At 38.0% G+C, this 21888-nt stretch overlaps 3 protein-coding genes across 4 annotated transcripts in view; 1 reads left to right on the forward strand and 2 right to left on the reverse strand.

Moving 5' to 3' along the window:
* dot1l (DOT1-like histone H3K79 methyltransferase) overlaps nt 1–3935 on the reverse strand; it is a 28598-nt gene extending 24663 nt beyond the window's left edge. Inside the window, exons 1-2 of one of the 2 annotated variants that reach the window (XM_077226590.1) lie at nt 3422–3561; nt 3241–3340 (exon numbers count right to left, since the gene is read on the reverse strand). In XM_077226590.1, the coding sequence (XP_077082705.1) occupies nt 3241–3321 (81 nt within the window). In that variant the 5' untranslated portion in view covers nt 3322–3340; nt 3422–3561. Of the gene's footprint in view, nt 1–3240 lie in introns of both variants that reach the window. The other variant, XM_077226591.1, reaches the window with a different exon arrangement.
* Nucleotides 1–21888, forward strand: part of LOC143736071 (uncharacterized) — a 795401-nt gene that overhangs the window by 36981 nt on the left and 736532 nt on the right. The gene's annotated exons all lie outside the window — the stretch shown is intronic.
* Nucleotides 10985–21888, reverse strand: part of ell (elongation factor RNA polymerase II) — a 44453-nt gene continuing 33549 nt past the window's right edge. Inside the window, exons 5-12 of the mRNA XM_077226620.1 lie at nt 19194–19435; nt 18708–18832; nt 16286–16376; nt 15513–16059; nt 14569–14635; nt 14220–14391; nt 13407–13451; nt 10985–13322 (exon numbers count right to left, since the gene is read on the reverse strand). Of these exons, the coding sequence (XP_077082735.1) occupies nt 13206–13322; nt 13407–13451; nt 14220–14391; nt 14569–14635; nt 15513–16059; nt 16286–16376; nt 18708–18832; nt 19194–19435 (1406 nt within the window). The 3' untranslated portion in view covers nt 10985–13205. The remainder of the gene's footprint in view (nt 13323–13406; nt 13452–14219; nt 14392–14568; nt 14636–15512; nt 16060–16285; nt 16377–18707; nt 18833–19193; nt 19436–21888) is intronic.

Consider the following 21888-nt stretch of genomic DNA (forward strand, 5'->3'; position numbering starts at 1 on the left):
TAGGGCAAGTTATTCACAAGCTCCTGATTCAGTTTGATTCATTTAGTATATAACATACAAAAGAAACTCTCTCTTAAAATGCTGCAAATTCTTCTGGAAGATTCAAATTGCTAACTCCTCTTTTTAACTGTTTATTAATAGAACTCTTCAAACGCATTCGACTACCTCTGAAAGAGGTCGAAAGTGGACTAGATTACGCCTGAATTCAGCGTCGTCCACTTGTGATCCGATCGACTAAAATACATCTTAATACAAGGGCTAAACAGGGCCTTGTTTACAGTATCCCCCCTTCCACACCCGGTGTTGTTGCAAATTTTCCTCACCGTGACATCCCTTAGCTCCAAGTAACTGCCACTTTACTTGGAGCTTTACCACATGCCTCTGCATTCACTTTCACTGTGAAAGCAGCATGAACATTCTGCTAAACATCTCCTTTTGTGTTCCTCACAAGAACATATGAGCAATATGAGTTTGGAATCAAACATTTTTGGGTGAATTTTTTCTTTAGGGGTAGTCTAAATCAACAGTGCATGTGGATTACCACCACTCAGACTCCCCAATTAACAGAATACACCACTCCCTAAACAAAAATTTGCAAGGCATTTCTGCTGCTTGATATCTGGGAGCTCTGCAATTCTGTTTACCCAACAGCAGGGCAGAAATATGGCTTGCAGTAGGTGGGGCATCCATCCCATATCAGCCAAAGTCAAAGGCGGAAGTCATCTGAGGCAAAGTGAGACAGTAAAACTGCTGAGGTCACAACTACCAGAAAGGGCACGCTGAATGACATAAATGAAAGAGACTGGAGTTTTAGTGACGAAAATAACCTGCACTTCCCACATTCTCAGTTTGAGTCAAATGAGCATGAATCGTAGTATTAACTGACGGAGGGACAAATGAGACAGCTGTTTCTGTGGAAACCACAGCTTTTTGATCTGCCCCCCCTCATTTCCGTCTATGACCGAAATTGTGTTGAAAACCTTGATGGCGTGAGAAAGTCTTTCCGAATACGTTCTTGTAATACATATTAAAACAAATACGCTTGTCTTGGTTTTTCACTAGTTACACCGAATTTGTAGACATTCTCATCTCTTAGACCCTATATATTACTTTATTCTATAACAGGGTAAATAGCAGTGTGTGTGTGTGTTTTAATGTGGGGGTAATCATGGCATGGAATCTGTGTGTTATGATTACTGTACATGTGCAATGACTGTAATGCTTTCAGAAACAACAGACAGAAGAATGGATGATATGAACAAGACTTTTTTGATGTCATTAAGGGAACAACAGTCATAGAAACTAGACTACATCTTCAAAAGAAAAATAACTTGCCATCAACTATGCTAGGGTGTTATGGGTGGTTACCAGGGTGTTGTTATGCAGATGCTAAGGCGTTCAAAGCATATTAAGAGTCATCACCACAATTTCTCTATGATATACGCAACTCTAAATATTTGCGCCACCTGCTTCAATCCGAATATACATTGTTTTATTTCAGCTTTATCTTCTACCAGGTGAAACTCCCCTTGTGTTAGGATATCTAATCCTCTGAGCGATAATAATAATAATAGTTAGCAAGCGAGCTTCAATAATAAATGTAAATATGCTGGAAATCTACGTTAAAAGCCAATATTCAAGTCCAGCAAGTTTTACAACCCACTAGCAACCACTAAAAAGTCAGTTATTGCCAAACTTCCTAAATAATCTTGCATACTAGCTTGTTTTTCAAGAAATGTCAGTCATATGGGTTTCGTTATGACACTTTGCCCCTTTCAAGGTGAATACAGATGGTAACCAAAATAAAGTGCAAGGGCTGCCAAATGAGCAACCACATTCTAAGGCGCCAGTGACAAATCTGACACTTCCAGAGCAGTATTCAATACTTCAAAGCATCCCATATGTCATATAAAGACCATACTACAATCATACAGCCGCTAATGTTGTTAAGCAAACATCCAAACTGTAAAAAACAGATACGTTACAGGACACAAATCAGAGAAATTTGTCAATAAAAGACACTAGGAGATGCTGTCCTCTCGCCTGAGTGCACTACTCGCCTTTTGTTTAACACCCTTCGTGCAATATTTAGCCGGCACGAAGCATCTCACACCCTAATATATCCACTTCAGATATCAAGACACACACACACACACACACACACACACACAATACTGAGACATAGTTGTACTGTTTATGTTATCTAGAGTTTGACGATTATTGGTGTTGGGTAAAAAGCGATAAAGTTAGCTAACTGCTATCTGACTGTTAGCAGGACGGCTAGCGTGAACCCAGTTAATACAGTCATGCAAACCGTCGTTTAGGCTTAAAATGTGCATTATTGCAAGTTAAAACAATTTGTTCGTGAATAACGAAACGAATATATGTTATACACACTGTCTGCTATGGCAGGTTTTGGTTAGGACTCCGTCTCAAACTCTTATGAGCTGCCTACTTAGTGAGCGTATAGTATTTTGAGTTCACTGCTTTCCTTCCTTCAAAGACTGACAACAGCACGAACCAATAGTATTCGAGTGCGGGATGTCATGCCGCATTCAATTGGTTTGACCTACTAAATTAATACGCCCCCTTCAAGGAGTCATTTTGATTTTAATAAACTAAGTTACAGGTATTTGTTTAACAATGATTTGAGTTAATGATTCGATGTGAAGTTAGATTGTTTAAGGATGTTATGAGTAGGTCAACTAACTGGCATAATAAATATAACCTCTAGAAAGAGTCCCTGACATAACATTTGTGCCTAGGTAGACAGCTCACTAGAATCTAAGACGCAACCACTGTATGAGATGGCCAACTGGGTCAGCAGGCTACACACAGTCAGTGTGTTTCCAACGATTCAAATATGATTTTATTCGAGGTTATAATATATTTTGTCTTTTTGAAACACAACCGGCTGTGTCATTCCAGGTCTAAATAGTGTTTAGTGATCTTCTGAGCACCTTTATGAATATATAACGTTACACAAATACTTACGGGTATCCAACACTTTAGGATGTATTGACACTCTCGTGTCTCAGTTGTAAGCGGTTTTTAAAACAATATTAATGAAACAAGCACGCAAAAAAAGCCAAATGAACAATGAGAAAATTTACACACTGTAGGTTACTCGTTTCGATGCACGCTGTTCTGTGTACCTTGATGACCCACTTCGCCTGATCGCAAGGGAATCCCGGTGTTGGTTTCGGTTTATATTAAAACAATAACATGGATAGTACTTACATATATAGGCAAGGGCCACGGGTAGCCTGCAGCTTCGGCTCCGACCGGCGACTTCAGTTTTAACTCCAGCTTTTCTCCCATTCTCCCCAGTAACTTACAGCTAATGGACGAGACACAAGCTAGAGTAAGAGCATTTTCCGTGGAAAAAAAAAACAGCCGGTTTAACGCGATAGGATCTCACGTTGGGTATCGCGGGTTGGGGGTGATTTCAAGATTTGGTCGATTTGGATCCGATCTGCCCCGGTAAATTAGAGAAAATGATCGATTAAGCCGAGCGGCTGCTCAGTCTCGGCAGTACCGCCGCCATCTTGACCGGCTCACACAAATGAAAAAAATGCGCCCGAATGTGTATGTGTGTAAGTCCGATTCATTTCCTAGAATCGGTTCTTTCGAACAGTTCTTTTCAAGGAATAATTTCAAACGAGTATTTTGCGTCATCAAATAGACATTGGTGTGCCATATGCGTTTAACCTACATATCAGGAGTAAGAGGTTTCAATTAAACGTTTCTCCAATTGCTCAAACCGTTTCCTGAACGTCCAATCCGTTAACGAATCGCTCACATCGATTTTAGAAATCGGCTCAACTGATTCATTGAAAAGATCCGATTGAAATGAACAGTTCGCGCGTGCGAGTGTAGCCCGCAGATCGTACCAACAAAACCGAAAAGAAAGGGGGAGTGAAATCGGTATGTATAAAACTAGAGGGGCGAGGCGTCTGTTCTCTGACACACAAACGGCGGGGATTTCTCCTCGACAACTCTTTCACATTGGTTGGGTACCTATGACACGGATCAACAATTAACCGGGCAGTTTGAATCACGATGCCGGTGCCAATAACCGTTGACTAGGCGGGACATACCATTCCCCCCTCCAGCACATGTGCCGAATGCAAAGAATTCATGTTTACAACCAGGATAGGTTTGCAGGGCTATTACTTTAAAATGCAATGTGAAAAGGTGAAGTGAAAATAATATTTAGCTTTCTTTTTAATTATCATTTTTATTATTTTTTTGTTAAGATTTGAGAACAGAGACAAAGTTATTATAAAGTAGCCTAATATAACATTATTCCCCCATTTCATAGGCTACGTGTGATATTAAGGCCTGAACATTTTTCAGAAAATATCTTTAGATCATTTGGGATCAAATGCTGGTCCTAATAATGTCGTGGGTGTCAAATTGTTTAAACAAATTTAAAGTAAATCTGTGAGCTGTACAGTTGTGGCATAATTTTTTGGGTCAAGATTTGGCTGTGCATATTTTGATGTTGCTTGATTATTTTATACCAATTTAACGTTAGTTTTCCAATTCTACTGTCAGATCACAAATGACAAAACAGATCAAAATTTGGCACAGACATATCTAGAGTGACTGAATCGAAACAGAACACATAAATCTAGCCTACATTAAACAAAAATCATTCACTACTTCTAGTGTTGTTCTAGTGTAACTAAAACTATTAAAAATCGTGATTTCATTTACTGAAATAAATATTAATTGAACAAAAATATATATATATGTATTATGTTTTTATAATTTATGTACTTCACTTACTAAAATCAAAAAGTTATTTATAAATAAATAAATAAAAATAAAAACTTACAATTAAATTAAAACAGAAACTATAACTAAATATTGATAAAAGCTAATATATACTATAATAATACTGACTACTTCTGGAAACACTTTCAAATTAGTCTGATTTTTTGGAACTGATCTGGTTTAACTATTTGTTAAAATCATTCAGACTTCCCTAAATTTACTTCAAAGTGAAAACTTTCTGCTATAGAATATGACCTATTGTAGGGGTGTGCGATATCACGATTCTTGATCTCGATGATTAAAATGTCTCCACGATCTGCTTTTCGTGCTATAGTGTATGCTATCAGTTGCAGTATCTTTCAAGTCTTATTGGGTACTGTCAAATACACAAAAAGTGTACATAAACACAGTTGGTTATGTCTAAAGTGAAAGCAAACATTTGCGAGAAAATCGGGTGCGTGTCATATGCATATAGTATATTAGATCTTAAAGTGACAGTAGCCTAATAGTAAACATGCTGCCGCTTGTCCTTAAAGGGATAGGCCTAGTTCAACCCAAAATTAAAATGCTGTCCTTATTTATTCAACATGCACCATTTTTCCAAATGTCATCATAATCATTTGTTTACAAACAAGTAGGCAATTCATTACTTCACTAGACTCTCCCCTGTGAAGGCCTCATCGACACGACAGCCATCGACACTGATCCTCAACAAACCGGCGTGATGACTCCGATCCTCAACCAGATGGAACTGGATAATATTCTGATATCCAATCCAATCTGACTTCGGACCTATAATGCTGGATGAATCATAATCATACACTGTTGGTTCATTGGCCAGAGAACTGGCCCCCGACTGAGCCTGGTTTCTGTTGTTTTCTCTCTCTCTCCATTCTGTCACCCGATGGAGTTTTGGTTTCCTGCCTTTTTCGCCTTTTTTCACCTTTGTTGCCATTGGCTTTTGGCTTGCTTAGTTGGGGACATTTAATTTAATTTTCAACTATAATATTGATCTGCCTGCATTGACACCATTATATGAGAACTGAGCTGGGCGATGACATCACGGTTTTCTCCAGAGCGGCTATATAAATGAACTAAATTAATAACTTTAACAACAAAGATGAAACCTCGTGAGCTTACTTAAGCTGGACTCTGACGCTATTTTCTTCTGTAAACAAACTTTGTTGCATTATTTTCCTGTTATCTCTGTAAAGCTGCTTTGAAACAATCTATTTTGTAAAAAGCGCTATATAAATAAATGTGACTTGACTTGAATGAGCTCATTGATTCTGTCTATTACATTGTTTAAATTGATAAATTTTTTAGCTAACTATGATTTTGTATATGTACATTTCTGAAATGCATAACTTAGACAGTTACGTCTGATAACAGATCACTCTAAATTGTAATGTGGACACATGCATTTTCTGTAATGCTGCTTTGAAACTGTGTATTGTGAAAAGCGCTATACAAATAAATGTGAATAGAATTTACTCACTCTAATGTTGTTCCAAACCTGTATTAATTTCTTAAACAAAGAGAAAATCACTCCCTGTTCTGAGAACTTTAATAAGTACCAATGTATGATTTATACAGTGAAGTCTATGTAGTGTTTTATTTATTTGTAAATTACATTTTTTTGCTTGAATGCTTCTGTTATAGCTGAAAAAATGTGTAATTATACAATAATTTGTATTATATGTACCATATATTGTGTATATGTAATGTGTATCTTTTAATAACAAAACAAAAAAAGACAAATATTTTGGCCTAAATGTCAGCCGTTCTTTTTTATTTTCTATTTAGTTACCTTGTTTTTAAAATAGGGACATTAGTTTGACTGTAATGCTCTTGCAAAATAGTAAGACCAGCATGAAAAAGAATCGTGATAAAATCGTGATTCATGATTTTCCTGAAAAAAGTGATGTGGTATTTTTTCCATATCACCCACCCCTGTTAAATGTACATTTCTGAATCATATTGTGGATTTCTCAACATAAATCAAGGCGTATAAAGCATTCCAGCACTTTTTACACTCCGTGTGACGTTGAGATATAGACTACCAGTTACTGCACAACGCAAAAACATGTGGAATCCACCATAATACGCTGAAAGTTGTTGTTCTACATTCAACCAGTGTCAAACAGCTTGTATATGAATAGCAAACCCCTCCCAAACATGGACTCGAAGCTATATTAAAAGTGCATTCCCACAATCTTGAGGGAATTGTAAACGTGGACAATTAGAGTGCAGTTTGTGGGCCTAAGCAAACAGGAAGGAAAATCTTACATTATGAGGGCGTCTTCCAACTGTCAGGGGGTTCGGTGTGTTGTAACGGGATGAACGAGGACAGGGGCAGGGAGAGACCCAAATGAGCCAGGAACGAGAGGCTGGCCCAGTGCCAACTGAACTAGCTGACTCCCCTCGAGCTCTCCTAAAATTGAGCCCAACATAGCACCATGAAGACAGCTGAGGATTTCACACGACATTTCCCTTATAGTATATATCCAAACGTGCCCTTTACTCAGAGTTTAGCAGGCAAGTGTTTACAAAGAACCAGGGGGGTTGAGTACCAAACAAGGCACACAAAAAAACACTAAAATAAGTGCAGTACACGTTATGATATTAAATAACTATTTCCGAACAGATATAGAACCATATTTGCACTGATAAAACTTATCTAAAGGCACTACAACAACTTGATCAAAAACAAAACCTGTGCTGCCATCTAGTGGCTATTGACTGAACGGTCTATGCATTAGTTTAGTTAACAACATAAAGAGCTAATTTAAAGGGATAGTTCACCCAAAAACGAAAAATCAGTCATCATTTACACGCATTCATGTTATTCCAAATCAAACACAAAAGAAGATATTTAGAAAAATTATGGAAACCACCAAGTAAATGGTAGCCACTGACTAACATAGTATTTTTTTCCTACTATGGAAGTCAATGGCTGCCGTAAACTGTTTGATTACCAACATTCTTTAAAATATCTTCTTTTGAGTTCAACAGAAAAAATGGATGAACTATCTCTTTAATGGATGTAGGAACGTCAAAATAAAGTCATAACAAGTTTACGAGTTGGGGGCGTGTCAGTGGGTGCGCGATGACGTCACTTCACCCCTCAACCGGACTGAGTGGCAAAACTTCCTGCAAGATGACTGGCAAAACAAACGATTATCTTCTTCAATTAAAGTCAATTGGACTCGACAGTAATCCTTACAATTTACCATAGATCCAGTAGTCCATGGACATTAACATGTGGCAGGAATCAGGTTTCCTGACATTTATGGGCCAGTTGTTCAAAACATTTACTCTGGATCAAAATGATTCAAGATCAGAGTATCCGTTTTACTTTTATGCCGGTTTTCAAAACAACATTGGACTGGATCACCCTGACCCAGATACACAGTTTTCAAGATTACCAGTGCTCTAAATGACAACATATCACAATGTGGGATATACCAGGGGCCTGTACCATGATGGTAGTTGAACAAACTCAGGGTTACAGGATTAGTTTAGAGTTGACAAAACCAAACCAATCCAACCAGGCTTTGTTGGTACCATGATGCTGATCATCAACTTTCTCTGTCAACTCAGGCTTTGATCCTGAGTTTAGGAGTTTAAGTGTGACATCAGTAGCGAACAGCCAATCACACGCTGAGAAAGAATGAAACTGAGATTCATTTCTCGCGAGAGAAGCAGCGCAATTCACTTATTAAATAAAAGTATTAAAATATTAAGAATTTAAACAAATTTACACAGCAAGGAGAAACAGCTGTCTATGAAAGAGGACAACTAAAAGAAAAAGTCTCGCTACTGTATATCAGTGCAAGTAAAAGTTCTGATGTTATTTTATACAGCTGATAAAGGTATAGAGAGAATTGAACATTTAAGCTCACATGTAGTCATTTTATAGCTTCATCTATCGATGCTAAAGCGTATTTATATTACCTTTTTATTTTTTTTTCATTTAAACTGCGTAATAATAATTGATGAACTAAAATTGTACATGTGTGATTGATAAAGGGTATAATAATTACATAAATAATATCTAAATCATACAAATTTATTATTCTAAATAAGCATCACTAAAAACCATACAATTTTGTCTGTAAAAATCATTTGCTATGTAGTGACCTTTAATTTTGAGTAGAAACAGGTGGAGTGACTTTATCGCATCAGAAATGTGTCACTTTGCTCACAGCTGATTGGTCCAAGTTCGGTTTGCAACCTCTTACCTGGAACATAACCTGCCCCGGACCAGGTTAGCCGTGGAGCGTAAGTTACTATGGCGATGAACACTGCTAAAAGCCAAACCACTTTCATGGTCCCTAAAACCCAGGGTTGACGCAAATTAAACTGAAACAGCTGGCTAGCCACCTAAACCGGCTTCATGGTATAGGCCCCAGCTATGTTAAGAACCGGTAGAAGAGCCAACATGGGGTCACTTTAAGTGTTTCTTATTGAGACAAAACACAAAAATAACAAACATCCACTTCCATTTATAATTTCTTTTATGACCCCTCATCTGAGCCACAACAAATAAAAACAAATATACACTAACAAATACATTGTGGATATTTTGAAAACGTCTTAAATTTTTTTGAATGAGGGACTGACTAGTAAGGGATGCAATTGTTAGAAATAATTTTTGACAGGCTCATCTCTGATGATTGTTTCTTTGAAATTAATATACGGTGATGAATGACAGAAAAATGGAATATATTATTTCTTGTTTTTTGAAATCTGTTTGGGGGATTATTTCATGGGGACAAGATCATTTTTTTTACTTCACTATACTGAATAGCTTAATTGGTAGCCTATGTCTACTTTATCACTGTTACAACGGTTACACAAGTCAAGTGCAAAATATAAATAAAAGTACATACACTACATGATACAAATGTATTGTTTGAACAATTTTAAATATCAGATATCAATTATATAAATAATTAGATATCAAAGTTATCCAAATCCTACTGACAAGTTTTGAACAACACAAACTGAAGATTTGATCCAGATTAAAACTAGGATTGGATTCCATGATCTAATCTGATTTCAGATTCCTTCTTTCCCTTTTGAACAAACCATTTTCAAGATTTGATCCAATCTGATAACCAAAATCCGATCAGCTTACCTTTGAACAAATGGCCCAGAATGTACATGATTTTGACGCCTGGGAAACAAAGTAAAGCATATATGATATATATATATATATATATATATATATATATATATATATATATATATATATATATATATATATATATATATATATATATATATATATGGTATATATGTAATGTAGGTAGATCTAAATCTGGATGATCACTTAGATCACTCACTGTTATATTGCCATATCACCCAGCCCTAAAACTTAAAGCATTAGGGAATTATAGACATAAAATTATAACTTTAAGCTGTTTGGAAACTGTGTGTATTGTGAAATAAATTTGACAGGACACTTGGTCGTGCTTCAAGATGGGATAAAATTGACGAGGACATATCCTAGTTGTTTCTATAGATTTTGGAGAACCTTTTAAAGATATCTGGAGAACTGTCATGGAGTCTATTCATCTATCATAAGGAAAACTGGATTTGTCTAACATTGTCCAAACATCCCTCTTCATAAAACACAAGGCTCATCATAATGGATTTCTTTTTTTTAAATAACGTTGACAAACTTTAGTTATGCAGAATATAAGATAGTAAATATTTAATTGATTAGTCAATACAAATATATGACCTTGGTTATAACTTTACCCAGGTTCCGGGAGGGCCACCACAGGCCTGCTCCAACACCCATAGTTTTCAAATAAGCCTGAGGGACTTGATTAGCTGGATCATGCGTTTAAATGAAAGTTGACGCTAAATGGTGCAGGGTGGTGGCTTAGCACCCCAGTTCTATAGGCATTTAGCAGTGATTTTGTCAAATTTATATATTAGTATTGTAATACAACATGAAACAGTTTTGAGTGGCCCCATTAAAAAAAAAAAAATCTTTATTTTCTAGAACTAGAGTGTTTAAAAACCTTGCTGTGTGTGTGTAGTTAATTAAGAGAAGGTACACTTCCATCTTCCCCCAAAGAACGTGACTTGAACGACTTAAACTACTGCCCAACTCTGAATACGAACTTCCCAAGAGGACTTGAACTCTAGGAAACATAATTTGGACACACAAAATAACAAGTCAGAATAAAAACCAAGTTTTCCAAGAATTTTATTGAAATACCAAGATAAATTTCAGTCCCGGTCCCTTGTTATTTCAAAAAGCGCGCTTTGGGTTTTAGCGTTGACATCGCAAGCCTTCGTCCCAAAGCTCCTCCCACTCCCTTTATTTTTCCTTTTCTCTTTTGCCTAAACAGCAACATATTTCATCTGATGCAAACCTATACAACAGGTCATTTGGCACATAATCCCTCCCCCCCCCCCGGTTGTCTTGACATTGTTTGAAGAATCGTAGCAGTTTCCAATCCAAACATACGTCATTCGTATTTGTCGTTGAATTGTTTGCAGCATTTTCAGACTGTTTCGTAAAAGGCCGTGATTCAAAAAAAATAATTCTCAAGACTAAATATGTGTGGTTTACCTGGTAAAGGTAAAGAGAATTATGGTTTTAAATTTCTCAATTGCTTTCAAACAATCGATTCACAAGAGTCAAATTTGGCTTTATTCAAATTCTTGTAATTGCGCTCCTAAAAATCACAACACTAATGCTGGCCAGGTAAATTCGGGGCAATTTGAGAAGTATTTGGCTTCAAATGCTCTTGAACATTAAACGGCAGTGTAAAACTGCTCTAAACACTGGCCTTTACCCTTTTTTAAGTCTTCAACAGTCAGAAAGCATGCATACACAGACAGGCAAGGCAAGTGTCTCCTTGCAACAAAACCCAGGTAAGAGTAACAGCAAGAAGCTGAGCAAAGTGCTGAATTTGAATATTTAAACAAAAAGAGTTCAGATATCAGAAGTACAACTGATGCTTCAACAGGACCTGACAGATGATCAACTTGTGGTCGAGCTTCCACGAGGCGGATGCCACAGTAATGTGAGGAGCACGTCAGAGGTTTACAATGGATCCTCCAAGATGAGATGCCTTAATGGAATTTAACAGTCATCTCGTAATGAAAAACACTGTCCGAAATGGTCAAACGCCCCACAAATACTCAGTATTCAAGCAAGCATTGAATTGCTAAAGGGTTCAGACAGTGAGCGAAGGTTGCGTTTCTGCCATTTTGTCTCTTCACCAACCAGCCCATTGGAAACACCATAGGGCTACGTTAAAGGGATACAATCACCATTTTCTGGAAGAATACCAAGTAAGTTTGGCCACAGACGTGATGTTACTGTCACACTCGTAACTAGCAATATTGGATCGCTCTAGATACCTGAGGGACGACGCACGGCTCACGTGAGGCAAAATTTCGCAAGATTTGCCTGCACTTTTTACAACCACACCTGATTCATGATTCAATACGATGAGGGTTGTGCTAAAGCAATATTTTTTTCATTCAAAAGCATATAATATTGCAAAAAAGTGCCGACACCGAAGCGCTACCCTGACTTCTGGAACGGCAAGTTCATCCATATGGAGCTTTACCATGGGCGTCACTTAATACTGATTCTGTCAAAGCCTCTAAACAGAAGGTATCTTCCTCGGATAGGCATCTGATTCATGTCCATTGCACGTGGTCTAGTGCATTGCACAAAATAAGAAAAGAAAGAAAAAAAAAAGAAAGAAAACGGGGAAAAGTGTACTGCGATAGGGATCTCTTGAAATCCAAGGCAGCTTTTGCATAAAATACTGACTGATTAAGGAGGTAAAGACCAAAGGGACGGGACAAGATGTTTAGCACTCAATCTGAGGAGTGTGAAATCATAATCGGACTGATGTATGCCTACGAAAGACAAAAAAAAAGGAAAAAATAAATATAAAATAAAATAATAGTTTATCATTAGGACCTTCCATTTTAGTACATACAGAAAAATAATATCCACTTAATTTTTTTTCCTTCCTTTTTATAAACCTCAAACTATTAGAATCTGGGAATGGCTGTTGGTTATCCTCGTTCGCAAAGCCAGGAAAAGAGCTTCAGAGAAAGTTTTTCCTTTTTTACACATTCGAGAATGGAAGGGAGCTGGCAACCAATCCCATAATGCATTAGGCTACACAGGTAAGCATGGCTGAGTATGCCCATGTCCCACGTCCCATAAATAAAATCCATGGGTCTGCATTGTCCTTACTAGAGCACGTGGCCCACAAACAGAGGGGGAAAAAAGAAATCATTTTCGTGGCATTTTACATTAGAGCAACTTGTTTTTAGAGAAAACCAAGAAAAACAACAAAAAAAAAGAATCCAGAGTTTGTTTCTTTTTCTCAAGCGAGAAAGAAAAAACAATGAGACAAAAAATATTGTTATTAGTGCCAGTTTTGAAGTTGCTGTTGATCATATTCTGCTATCAGTTTTTTAATATGTGCTAGTTTGTTGTGTAGATATTCACAGCGGTTCTTCTCTTGGCTATAGTTTGGATTAGTCTGTGAAAAAAGAAGAGAGCGCGATCAGTATTTTAAGCGCAAAGTATTTTTAAACAAAAAAGGTGGAAGAGGCTGTCGGTTTACCTTTTTGATTTTACGATACTCTTCAAGTATCTGGTTGTGGATTGTCTGTGAAAAAGAGAAACAAATCTTTTCAATGATGTTCCTGCTTGAATACAGTAGTTTCAAATGTGTAATAAGATCAGACAAACAAAAGAGTTTGAAGAGAAGCTCTATGATCAGCTTCTTTTACTAACTCAAGCTAGCTCCCAATCCTGTTAGCGCTTATAGCACAAAGCATGATTGTCTTGAACAGTAGGTGGGGATATTTGACCGCTACTACTTAGGTCACTCTACATACATTTCCTCCCTTAGTTCTGCCATTTTTGTTGTTTTGTCAAACCATGTTGCTTAATTTTCCTAGCCAGATCTAGTAACAGTTTTACACATATAATGCAAATGGCGGTTGTCACCTGACCTGTAACTCTCAAACTGGCCACAAGCCAGCGGGATAACTTCATTATTGAGGCCCATAAAGGATTATGACTACGTGTAGGAGAAATAAATGATGCCTCACGACATTCTGCACTGGTTATTTAACATGGTTGCCTCTAATCATTTTGATGATTGTGTTGTTTATTTCATTACTCTCCCAGACTAGATTGGGAGAGGCAAGGTAAGAAAAACAGTAACAGTTTCCAATTTATCAAGATGTGAAAATTACAGAAGGACCCTGGATGAGTCAACTACCCTCTTTAATTTTTCATTTTCCTGAGGAAGACATATGACTACTGGGATCAGGCTGGGGCCGACAGCATATTAATAAAAAATGAGTTGTAATCATATGCGTGGATGGATGCACTGCATTTTTTGGCATGGGATTTTCAATAAAGATACCTTGTACTTGTCTGTGCCTTGCTGGAGTTGTTTGAGCTCCGAGTCGAGTATAGTGAACTGTCGGGTGATGCCCTCTATCCGTGAGTGGAGGCCCCGGTACTCGCTGTACTCTGAGTTGAAGTCAATCTTGTAAGTCTGACGTTGCTCTTGCGAGCTTATCACTGTGTATTTTCTGTTTAGGAAACCAAGCGGAAAAAAAAAACACCAGTTTTATAAACTTAATAAAAGTTTAATGTTATTTTCATTTTCTTTTAGTTATATAACGCAATTTTTTTTTTTTTTACAAAGCTGACGCAAAAGCTAAGTGAAAAGACTGTTCCAACTTGAAAACGTACAAAGAGGTGCTTACAATAAATAGTCTGTCGTCTCTGATGAAGATGCAGGAATACTGGAGCTGTTGCACGTTCCGTTTAGACCTTAAAAAAGAAGAAAAAAAAGAAAGGATTTCAAGGACAGTTTTATCCTGCAGACTAAGGGACAAGGACAATATGCCGTGACGTCAGTCCACACTTACGCTGGGAGAGAAAAAAAACTGCTTAAAGCAATCTGAAGAGGGATGTGCAAAACTATACATTTTCAAAACAGCTTGAAAAGCTCCAATGGGGCTTCATCTCGCCACCACTACTTGTCGGTTGTTAGACTACTTAGATTGACTTTCACTAATTGACCTTGCTATTGAATATTTAATAAGCCACGCTAGATGTTGGGACTATTATTCAAACTAGTTGGTGAGCCGTCTGAATAACTATTTAGCTAATTGACTTAACTTATCAACTAGTCTGTTGTCAAGACTATTAATCAAATAATTGATGGGTTATCTGAGCCACTATTTAACAAATCGATCCCGCCCGAATAATTATTCAGCGAATGACCACACTAACCCACTGTGTCGGATTTTGGACTAGTAATTGCCTACTTGAATAGATGTTCAGACAGCCCACCCCAATTAATCGGTCTCAATAACGACTAGGTTGGTCATTAGACTAATTGACTAGTTAGTGAATAGTCTGAACGATTCCGCTAATTACATAACTAACCGAATGTGTTAGTTGTTGGACTTTGTTCAATTGATGAGCCTCCTGTACGTTTTTATTTTAGCCGTTTACATTTTTGCTAAACAACATACTCTTCAAAATACTCAAGATCCAAAATAAAAAATGGTTTGTGTCATAGATCTAATTGAGGTAATAGACTAAATTCAAATGGGACAAAAGTTCACCTGCTGCATTCTGTGGTGCTTTCTGACATCATAACCCTTGACCATATAAATTATTCAGAGAAAGTAATCCGCACCTGTCCTCCTATCGCTTGTTGTGACATCACAGGTTTTCCTCTGATCCAAGCCATGGTCTTCATCAACTCTCCTCTCCTTCTTCATGTCCCGCTCTCGGTCTTTTTCCTTAGACTTGTCTTTGTCCTTGTGTTTTTTAGACTTCTTCTTAGGCTTGCCATGCATTGAGTGTTGAGCGGTCCGGATCTGAGATCCGTCCAGGCTGCTATGGGTTGGGGACCTGGATCCCAGATCTTCCTCTTGTGTTGCGGAGCGAGGGGCGAATGACGGGGGCTGACTCAGTCTTTCCGCCACTGCCGCCTCCAGACTTTCACAGTCTCTGCCGTTGGAGTCGTTGCTGACATCCGAAAGGGGGTCGAAGGGTCGGGGGATCTCCAGAGGAGGGATTTGAGAGCTCGACGTCGTCTCTGCTGCTTGAGAAGTAGAAGAGTCCTTACCATTGGATGAGCTCAGTTTGCCGTTGATGAGTCCTGTAGACTTGCTAGCTAGATGCGATATTCTGGGTTTCTTATTGGCCAGGGGATCGATGAACTCTGCTGCAGGTCGTTTCTGTTGGCCACAATGATGGTTCGTTAAACTGGGATGTTATTAAATAGTGATTAAATGTTTAGCAGTTGATAACTAGTACTGCATCATTTTGATGAATGATTTGATGTTAGACATATGTGGGAGCAGGAAAAGATTAACTCTTACATATTTCCTCATAACACAAACAGATCCATCATAACAGTTCTATTCCAGCTTTGATGGGTCTAAAATGAGGCAAAAGGCTGACCTGAGAGGGTGAGCTGCTGGCTGGCTCTTTGTGCGGACTGACCGGACTCTCCACAGACACAGGGGCACTGCTCTGAGGCTTACACAGTTTTCTATGGAGAATGTAAGACAAGGAATCATCAGTTTAAAAAGAACCAAGGAACAGCCTCAGTGAGATCCAAAGAACCTGACTAATACAGAAAAGCGCTGAAGACTGTGCTGTCAAATTTTTTTTTACCTTTTAATTGGTTTGCATGTATAACTCCAGAAAAATTAAAACTGAGATATGAATTATTGAAGCATAACACATCAAAATATCTCTGATAAAGACCCATCTGAACTTCTTGCAACTGATAACTAATTTACTGATAAGCAGATGTATCGTGGATATTGACTATGAATATTGTGTATAGTTCACCTAAAATAAAAATTAGTTACAGGGTTTTAGTACTACATTATATATAGTAGTTTTGCTTTAATGCAAAGGGGGAATATTTGTGGGTCCTGAGAATGCAAAATGTCTTATATTTAAAATAATGTAGGCCACGTTTTATTGGGAACTTATCTAGTCAGTGAAAGAGTGCAAGCATATTCTTCTAAAATAAATTTGTATTTTCAGCTTCAGAATCATGAATATTTTTATTCTGGTATCACTATTGGCCTTGTGCAGTGGGTTACCAGCCCCAAGTCCAAGTCTATTTATTTAGACCCACAATGTAATATAAAATTTAGCATTTAAATCAACAATACATTTTTTGTTAACCTTTTATCATATGTCTTGGAGTATATCGCAATAATATCATATGATATTTATCGAATCGTGACATGAGGGCATTGTTACACCCCTAGTAAATACATACAAATATGTTAAGTGGCATAAATTGTTGTTGGTCAGAGTTATGTGAAACATCACCACAGAGAATGGGCACTCCAATCACTTGAGATAATTAAATTTTCCATATAAATGTGTATTTTAACATCAAACATGGTAACTTTAGTGCACTAAAATAATAAAAACAAACAATTAGCTAAAGTTCATAATGCTGCTTGAGGTCAAGTGCACTGAGGGAGTTTGTACGCATGTCAACAGGGGGCAGTACGACACGGGACAAAGCGTCCCGATAGCAGGCCCCGTCTCCGTCGAGGGTGCATGGACAAAGATCTATGCCTGAGAGTAGGTGGGTGGGCATGAGTCGCTATGGTCTCGATCAAACTGCGTATGCCCAAGCACGGCCTGGCCTTGGACCTGTGCCACCCACACACGGATCAGCATGTGCTGGAATAAGGTTGCATCACTAACCTCCCGAATGCACACAGTCACGGCTCTTACATGACAGCACGTCGTTCAAGACCAGATGGGAAAGTGGGTGGGTGCAAGAGGGGGGTGTGTGGATGTAAAAAGGCCCGTCAGCTGATAAGCTTCACCACCAGTCTCAAAGTGCAAGCGTATGTAGCGTGTTCCACACGGGTGTTGGGTTTGTTTCTGGCAAATATTTTCATTTAGTTCTGAACAGATATCAAAACACCATGTTCTTCCCGGTCTAGATTGTAGCATTGCCTCTCTAAATTTAGCTTCCAGGGGTCTTACACCACTACAGTTCATGGGAACCCAGACGTTTCCATGTAAAGGCACCCGCACACTACAAAATAATCAGGCTGATTTTGGGCCAAATTCTCCCCTTCTGACAATCCTAGGTAAAGTCACGATAATCTTGATGGTTCTATAGATTTAATATGATTTTCCTGTGGTGTGATGAGTGTTAAGAGTGATAAATTCGGCCTGAGCCGCACTGATCTCAAATCAGCCGCACTGATCTCAAAACCAACATCTCAAATCAACATGTTGAATGTTTAGGATGAAAAATCCTGTTGTGTGTGTGTGTGGGGGGGGGGACCCCCGAGGACTAACGCGCACACACACTGTAGATCGTCAACCCAATCAGAAACTGAGCTGACGGAAGACTGAAGCATAACACTACTTCATCCAAACACTTTTCTTTTTTACGTGACATTTCTATTAAAAGCAGTACAAACACTATTATCGACATCTCTTGCCCATCGTCCGCGATCTTTGTATATTAAGTCACGTTTGACCACGAGAGATCGAGAGATTTCGCATGTTTATCATCGCGGCACTCCACACACTATAGGTACAAGTCTATGATTTTTTTTTTATTATCTCTGAGTTTGTGGTCTCTCACATTTTGAAAATCTGATAAAAATCTGCAGGCCAGCCTTGAGTGAAAGCTGTACAACTACTGAAAAGTCAAAAAAATTAAAGCAATATTGCAGTTGAAATGCGTTGTGATATAGAAAAGAGTATACTGTCATGCTCCTGCAAAACACTGGCACATGGCAAAGAATGAATACTCAAAATAACTAATAATTTCCAAGGAAAAAATGAAAGATAATTTAGTGTGGATGTGAAAGTCACTGATGCTTACCGTACAAGAATTCTCTTCAGAATCTGTTGGTCCACCTCAGTGTAACCAGGCCAGTCCTTCTGAACTTCATTAAACAAACAATCCTTCAATGTGAAGGTGTTGTCCTTACTATTCAGGTTAGCCACCTACACCCAGCCAGGAAAAAAAATAAAACACAGCAAAATGAAACAAGAGGCTTAAGTCTTTGGCTCTCTAAAAATAAGCGCTGTATTTCAACACCAGTGCAGAAAAACAAACAACACTACAACAGCGTGCTGACAGCCTCTGTATATTACATGCTTTGGCTTTATGCAGGCCTGAGTTCGTCTGTCTATGTTTTGACAAATGTGTCTAGATTGAGCCATTATGTCCAAGTAGAGTTCAAAAACACAATTTTAGAATGGGTCAAACAAACTAAATCAGTCAAACCAAAACCATAACTTTGAAAGAGGTTTTATACTATCAATTCTATGCTATCAATTAGCATTTCTAGTGCTGGTTACGAACCTGTTGCAGGAGGCTGTCCAGTGTCTCCTTGTCCTGAGGAGATAGACCTTCTTTCGTGAGCCGCACCAGCAGTTCTGGTTTGCGGTAGGGCTTGAGGGCCAGTAAATGCACTAGCCGTTCCCTCAGCGGCCTGGGCGGGCTCTTTTTCTGACTGCTGGAGATGATAACCGGCCTCGAGATCCGCCGAGACGGAGCCACATCTGACACACCCGTTATCGGCTTCCGGATTTGTACGCGCTTACCTGAACCACAAAGGGAAAAAAGTTGGTCAAAATGGACGTTTTTTTTAAATGTTAAATGAACAGAGGTGAGTCTTTTGAATGAGCAAGTATTCAAGTATATCAAGGTAGTAAAGACATCGTTAAAATAGTTCATGCGACTACAGTGGTTCAAATGTAATGTTATAAAGTGACGAGCACAAAAAGTATTCTCGTCTCTTCGTAACATTAAGGTTAAATCACTGGACTGTTTTAACGATGTCTTTACTACTTTTCTGGGCCTTGAAAGTTGCAAAGACGTTGCTGTCTATAGGGGGTTCAGAAGGCTCTCTGATTTCATCAAAAAGAACTTTATCAGTGTTCCAAAGAGGAACGAGGGTCTTGTGGGTTTGGAATGACATGAGGGTGAGTAATTAATTTTTGGGAGAACTAACCCTTTAACACCCCTAGATTAGCATTTTCATTCAGCCCTTTACCCACTCTATCTGACAGTAGGTGGCGCTTATGGAACAGCAGAAACATGATGTTACCCTGGTAAACTCTGTACACAAAGCAGCTGTGCATATTAGCCCCAATGTCCAGTCTAAACTAGTGCGTTTTCATTTTAACACGGCAATTTAAAATTAAAACGATCCTTGCCCATACTGGCGTTCCCACTGCATTTAAAAAAAAAATATCTCCATCCACACTAAATGGCTGAAAACGCATGTCACAACCATTCATGCACACTGGGCATGCGCGTAGTATAAACGGATGCTCTAATAAAAGAATGCAGTGTTTAAATGCACAATGGCTGCAAAAAAGGACAACAAAGTCAGCAAAGCTTGCAGTTCCATCTCCATGTTATTGTTTACATTGTCGTAGAGGCTGGACTGTTATTGTCAAGTTCCGGTAGCGTAATGGTCATATGATAGGGGCTTGATGGATCAGGGAAGGATATGCAATGATCCAGAAGACCCAATCAGGGAGTTAATGGGGGCAGCCACATCTTTGTTTCCAAAAGTCTACATTTGAGTGTGGATGGCAGGCGTAACCGTAGCAAAAGTTATGCGTCTCAAAATGAAAACACACTAGTGTAAACGGGGCCTTAGAAAGGCGAATTTCTCTGAAAGTCGAGAAGTTTGCAGGTGATAAACACCAAAAGGTAAACATTCAACAATGTAATAATTCCTCAAGTGGATCATTAGCAATCGGAAAATCGCATTTAATTTAATTTAATTAATTAAATTGTTGCCTTATTTAAACTACTAATCAATCACATTACAAGCCATATCTCGATTCTTGTTTTTCTGTCCCCAAATTTAAGACCTCTTGAAAAGATAAGACTTTTCTTATACCATTTAAGACTTTTTATTGCCTTAAATTTGATAAAACTGAATTTAAGACTTTAACAGGGTTTCTGCAGGCATCTTCAAATTAAATGTAATGATTTTTAATGCCTTTTTTAATGCCATACATGATCCATGACTAAACAGAGATATATGTATGTGCTGTCAATCACAAAATATTTGTGATTAATTGCAATTAAAAACTTACATTTTTGTAGGTTTATATCTAGTTTAATTTGGCGATTATGTTGTTTCTACATTATATATTTTATAATGTAGTAATTTCACAGTTAAAGACAGTATATTTCAAATACTTGTTTAATGGCATCTTTATGAATGGTCAGTCTCACTGATACTAATACAGCTATTGATGAAATTCAAACAATCCTCACATAAACCCATAATAAATGTCATATTTACCTGTGCCCTTCCTGTCTAACATTTACAGAACAATATACAGAAATGGAATAAAGTTTGCAAACAGTCTGCACGGCATAAATTATAGATTAATTAAATTCAAAAGTTCTTTAGTCAAGAGCAGTTAGTGATTTTCTCTGTTCCCTTTGTTCTTTGATTAACATTAATAACAGAAAGAATTAGTGGCAGGCAGCTGTCCCTTTAAAACCAGCCGCTGCTGCACGACATCTTACACGCGCCTCATTCACTCAACTCTTCACGTTCATTTTAGACTATTTAACTCAATGTCCGTTTTGTCGAGTAACCTCATAACATAAGAGCAGTCTTAAGGCATAATTGTGCGGGTTACTGTTTGTTCAAGCCAAGTTTAGGTTCAAAGCATTTGCATTAATAAGACCAGGATCACATAAATGTAAAGCTAGCCAAACGATGAAAAAAAAAAATTAACGGATTCTGCGTTAATTACGTAAAATGTTGTAACGCCTTAAACTTTCTTACAGCCACTTCTACTGGAATTTGCACTCCCATTTTTCTGGTCTAGTTTTACTCCTGTTTTTCCTTCTGTAAAAAATGCCTGCGTCACCTCCGCATCACAGCAATTCTGCTCCAGCCGGAAGCAATTACCAAACTGGTTCCACATGTTTATCACACTATCGTACATATTTTGCGACAGCAAATAAAAATTATTAATTATGAAGGCTATATTTAAATCGATAATATAAAATTCTTCAA

Source organism: Siphateles boraxobius, unplaced genomic scaffold, assembly GCF_051911475.1.
Source record: "Siphateles boraxobius isolate OS27281-9 unplaced genomic scaffold, OSU_SipBor_1 13, whole genome shotgun sequence".
NCBI classification, from domain to species: Eukaryota; Metazoa; Chordata; class Actinopteri; order Cypriniformes; family Leuciscidae; genus Siphateles; species Siphateles boraxobius.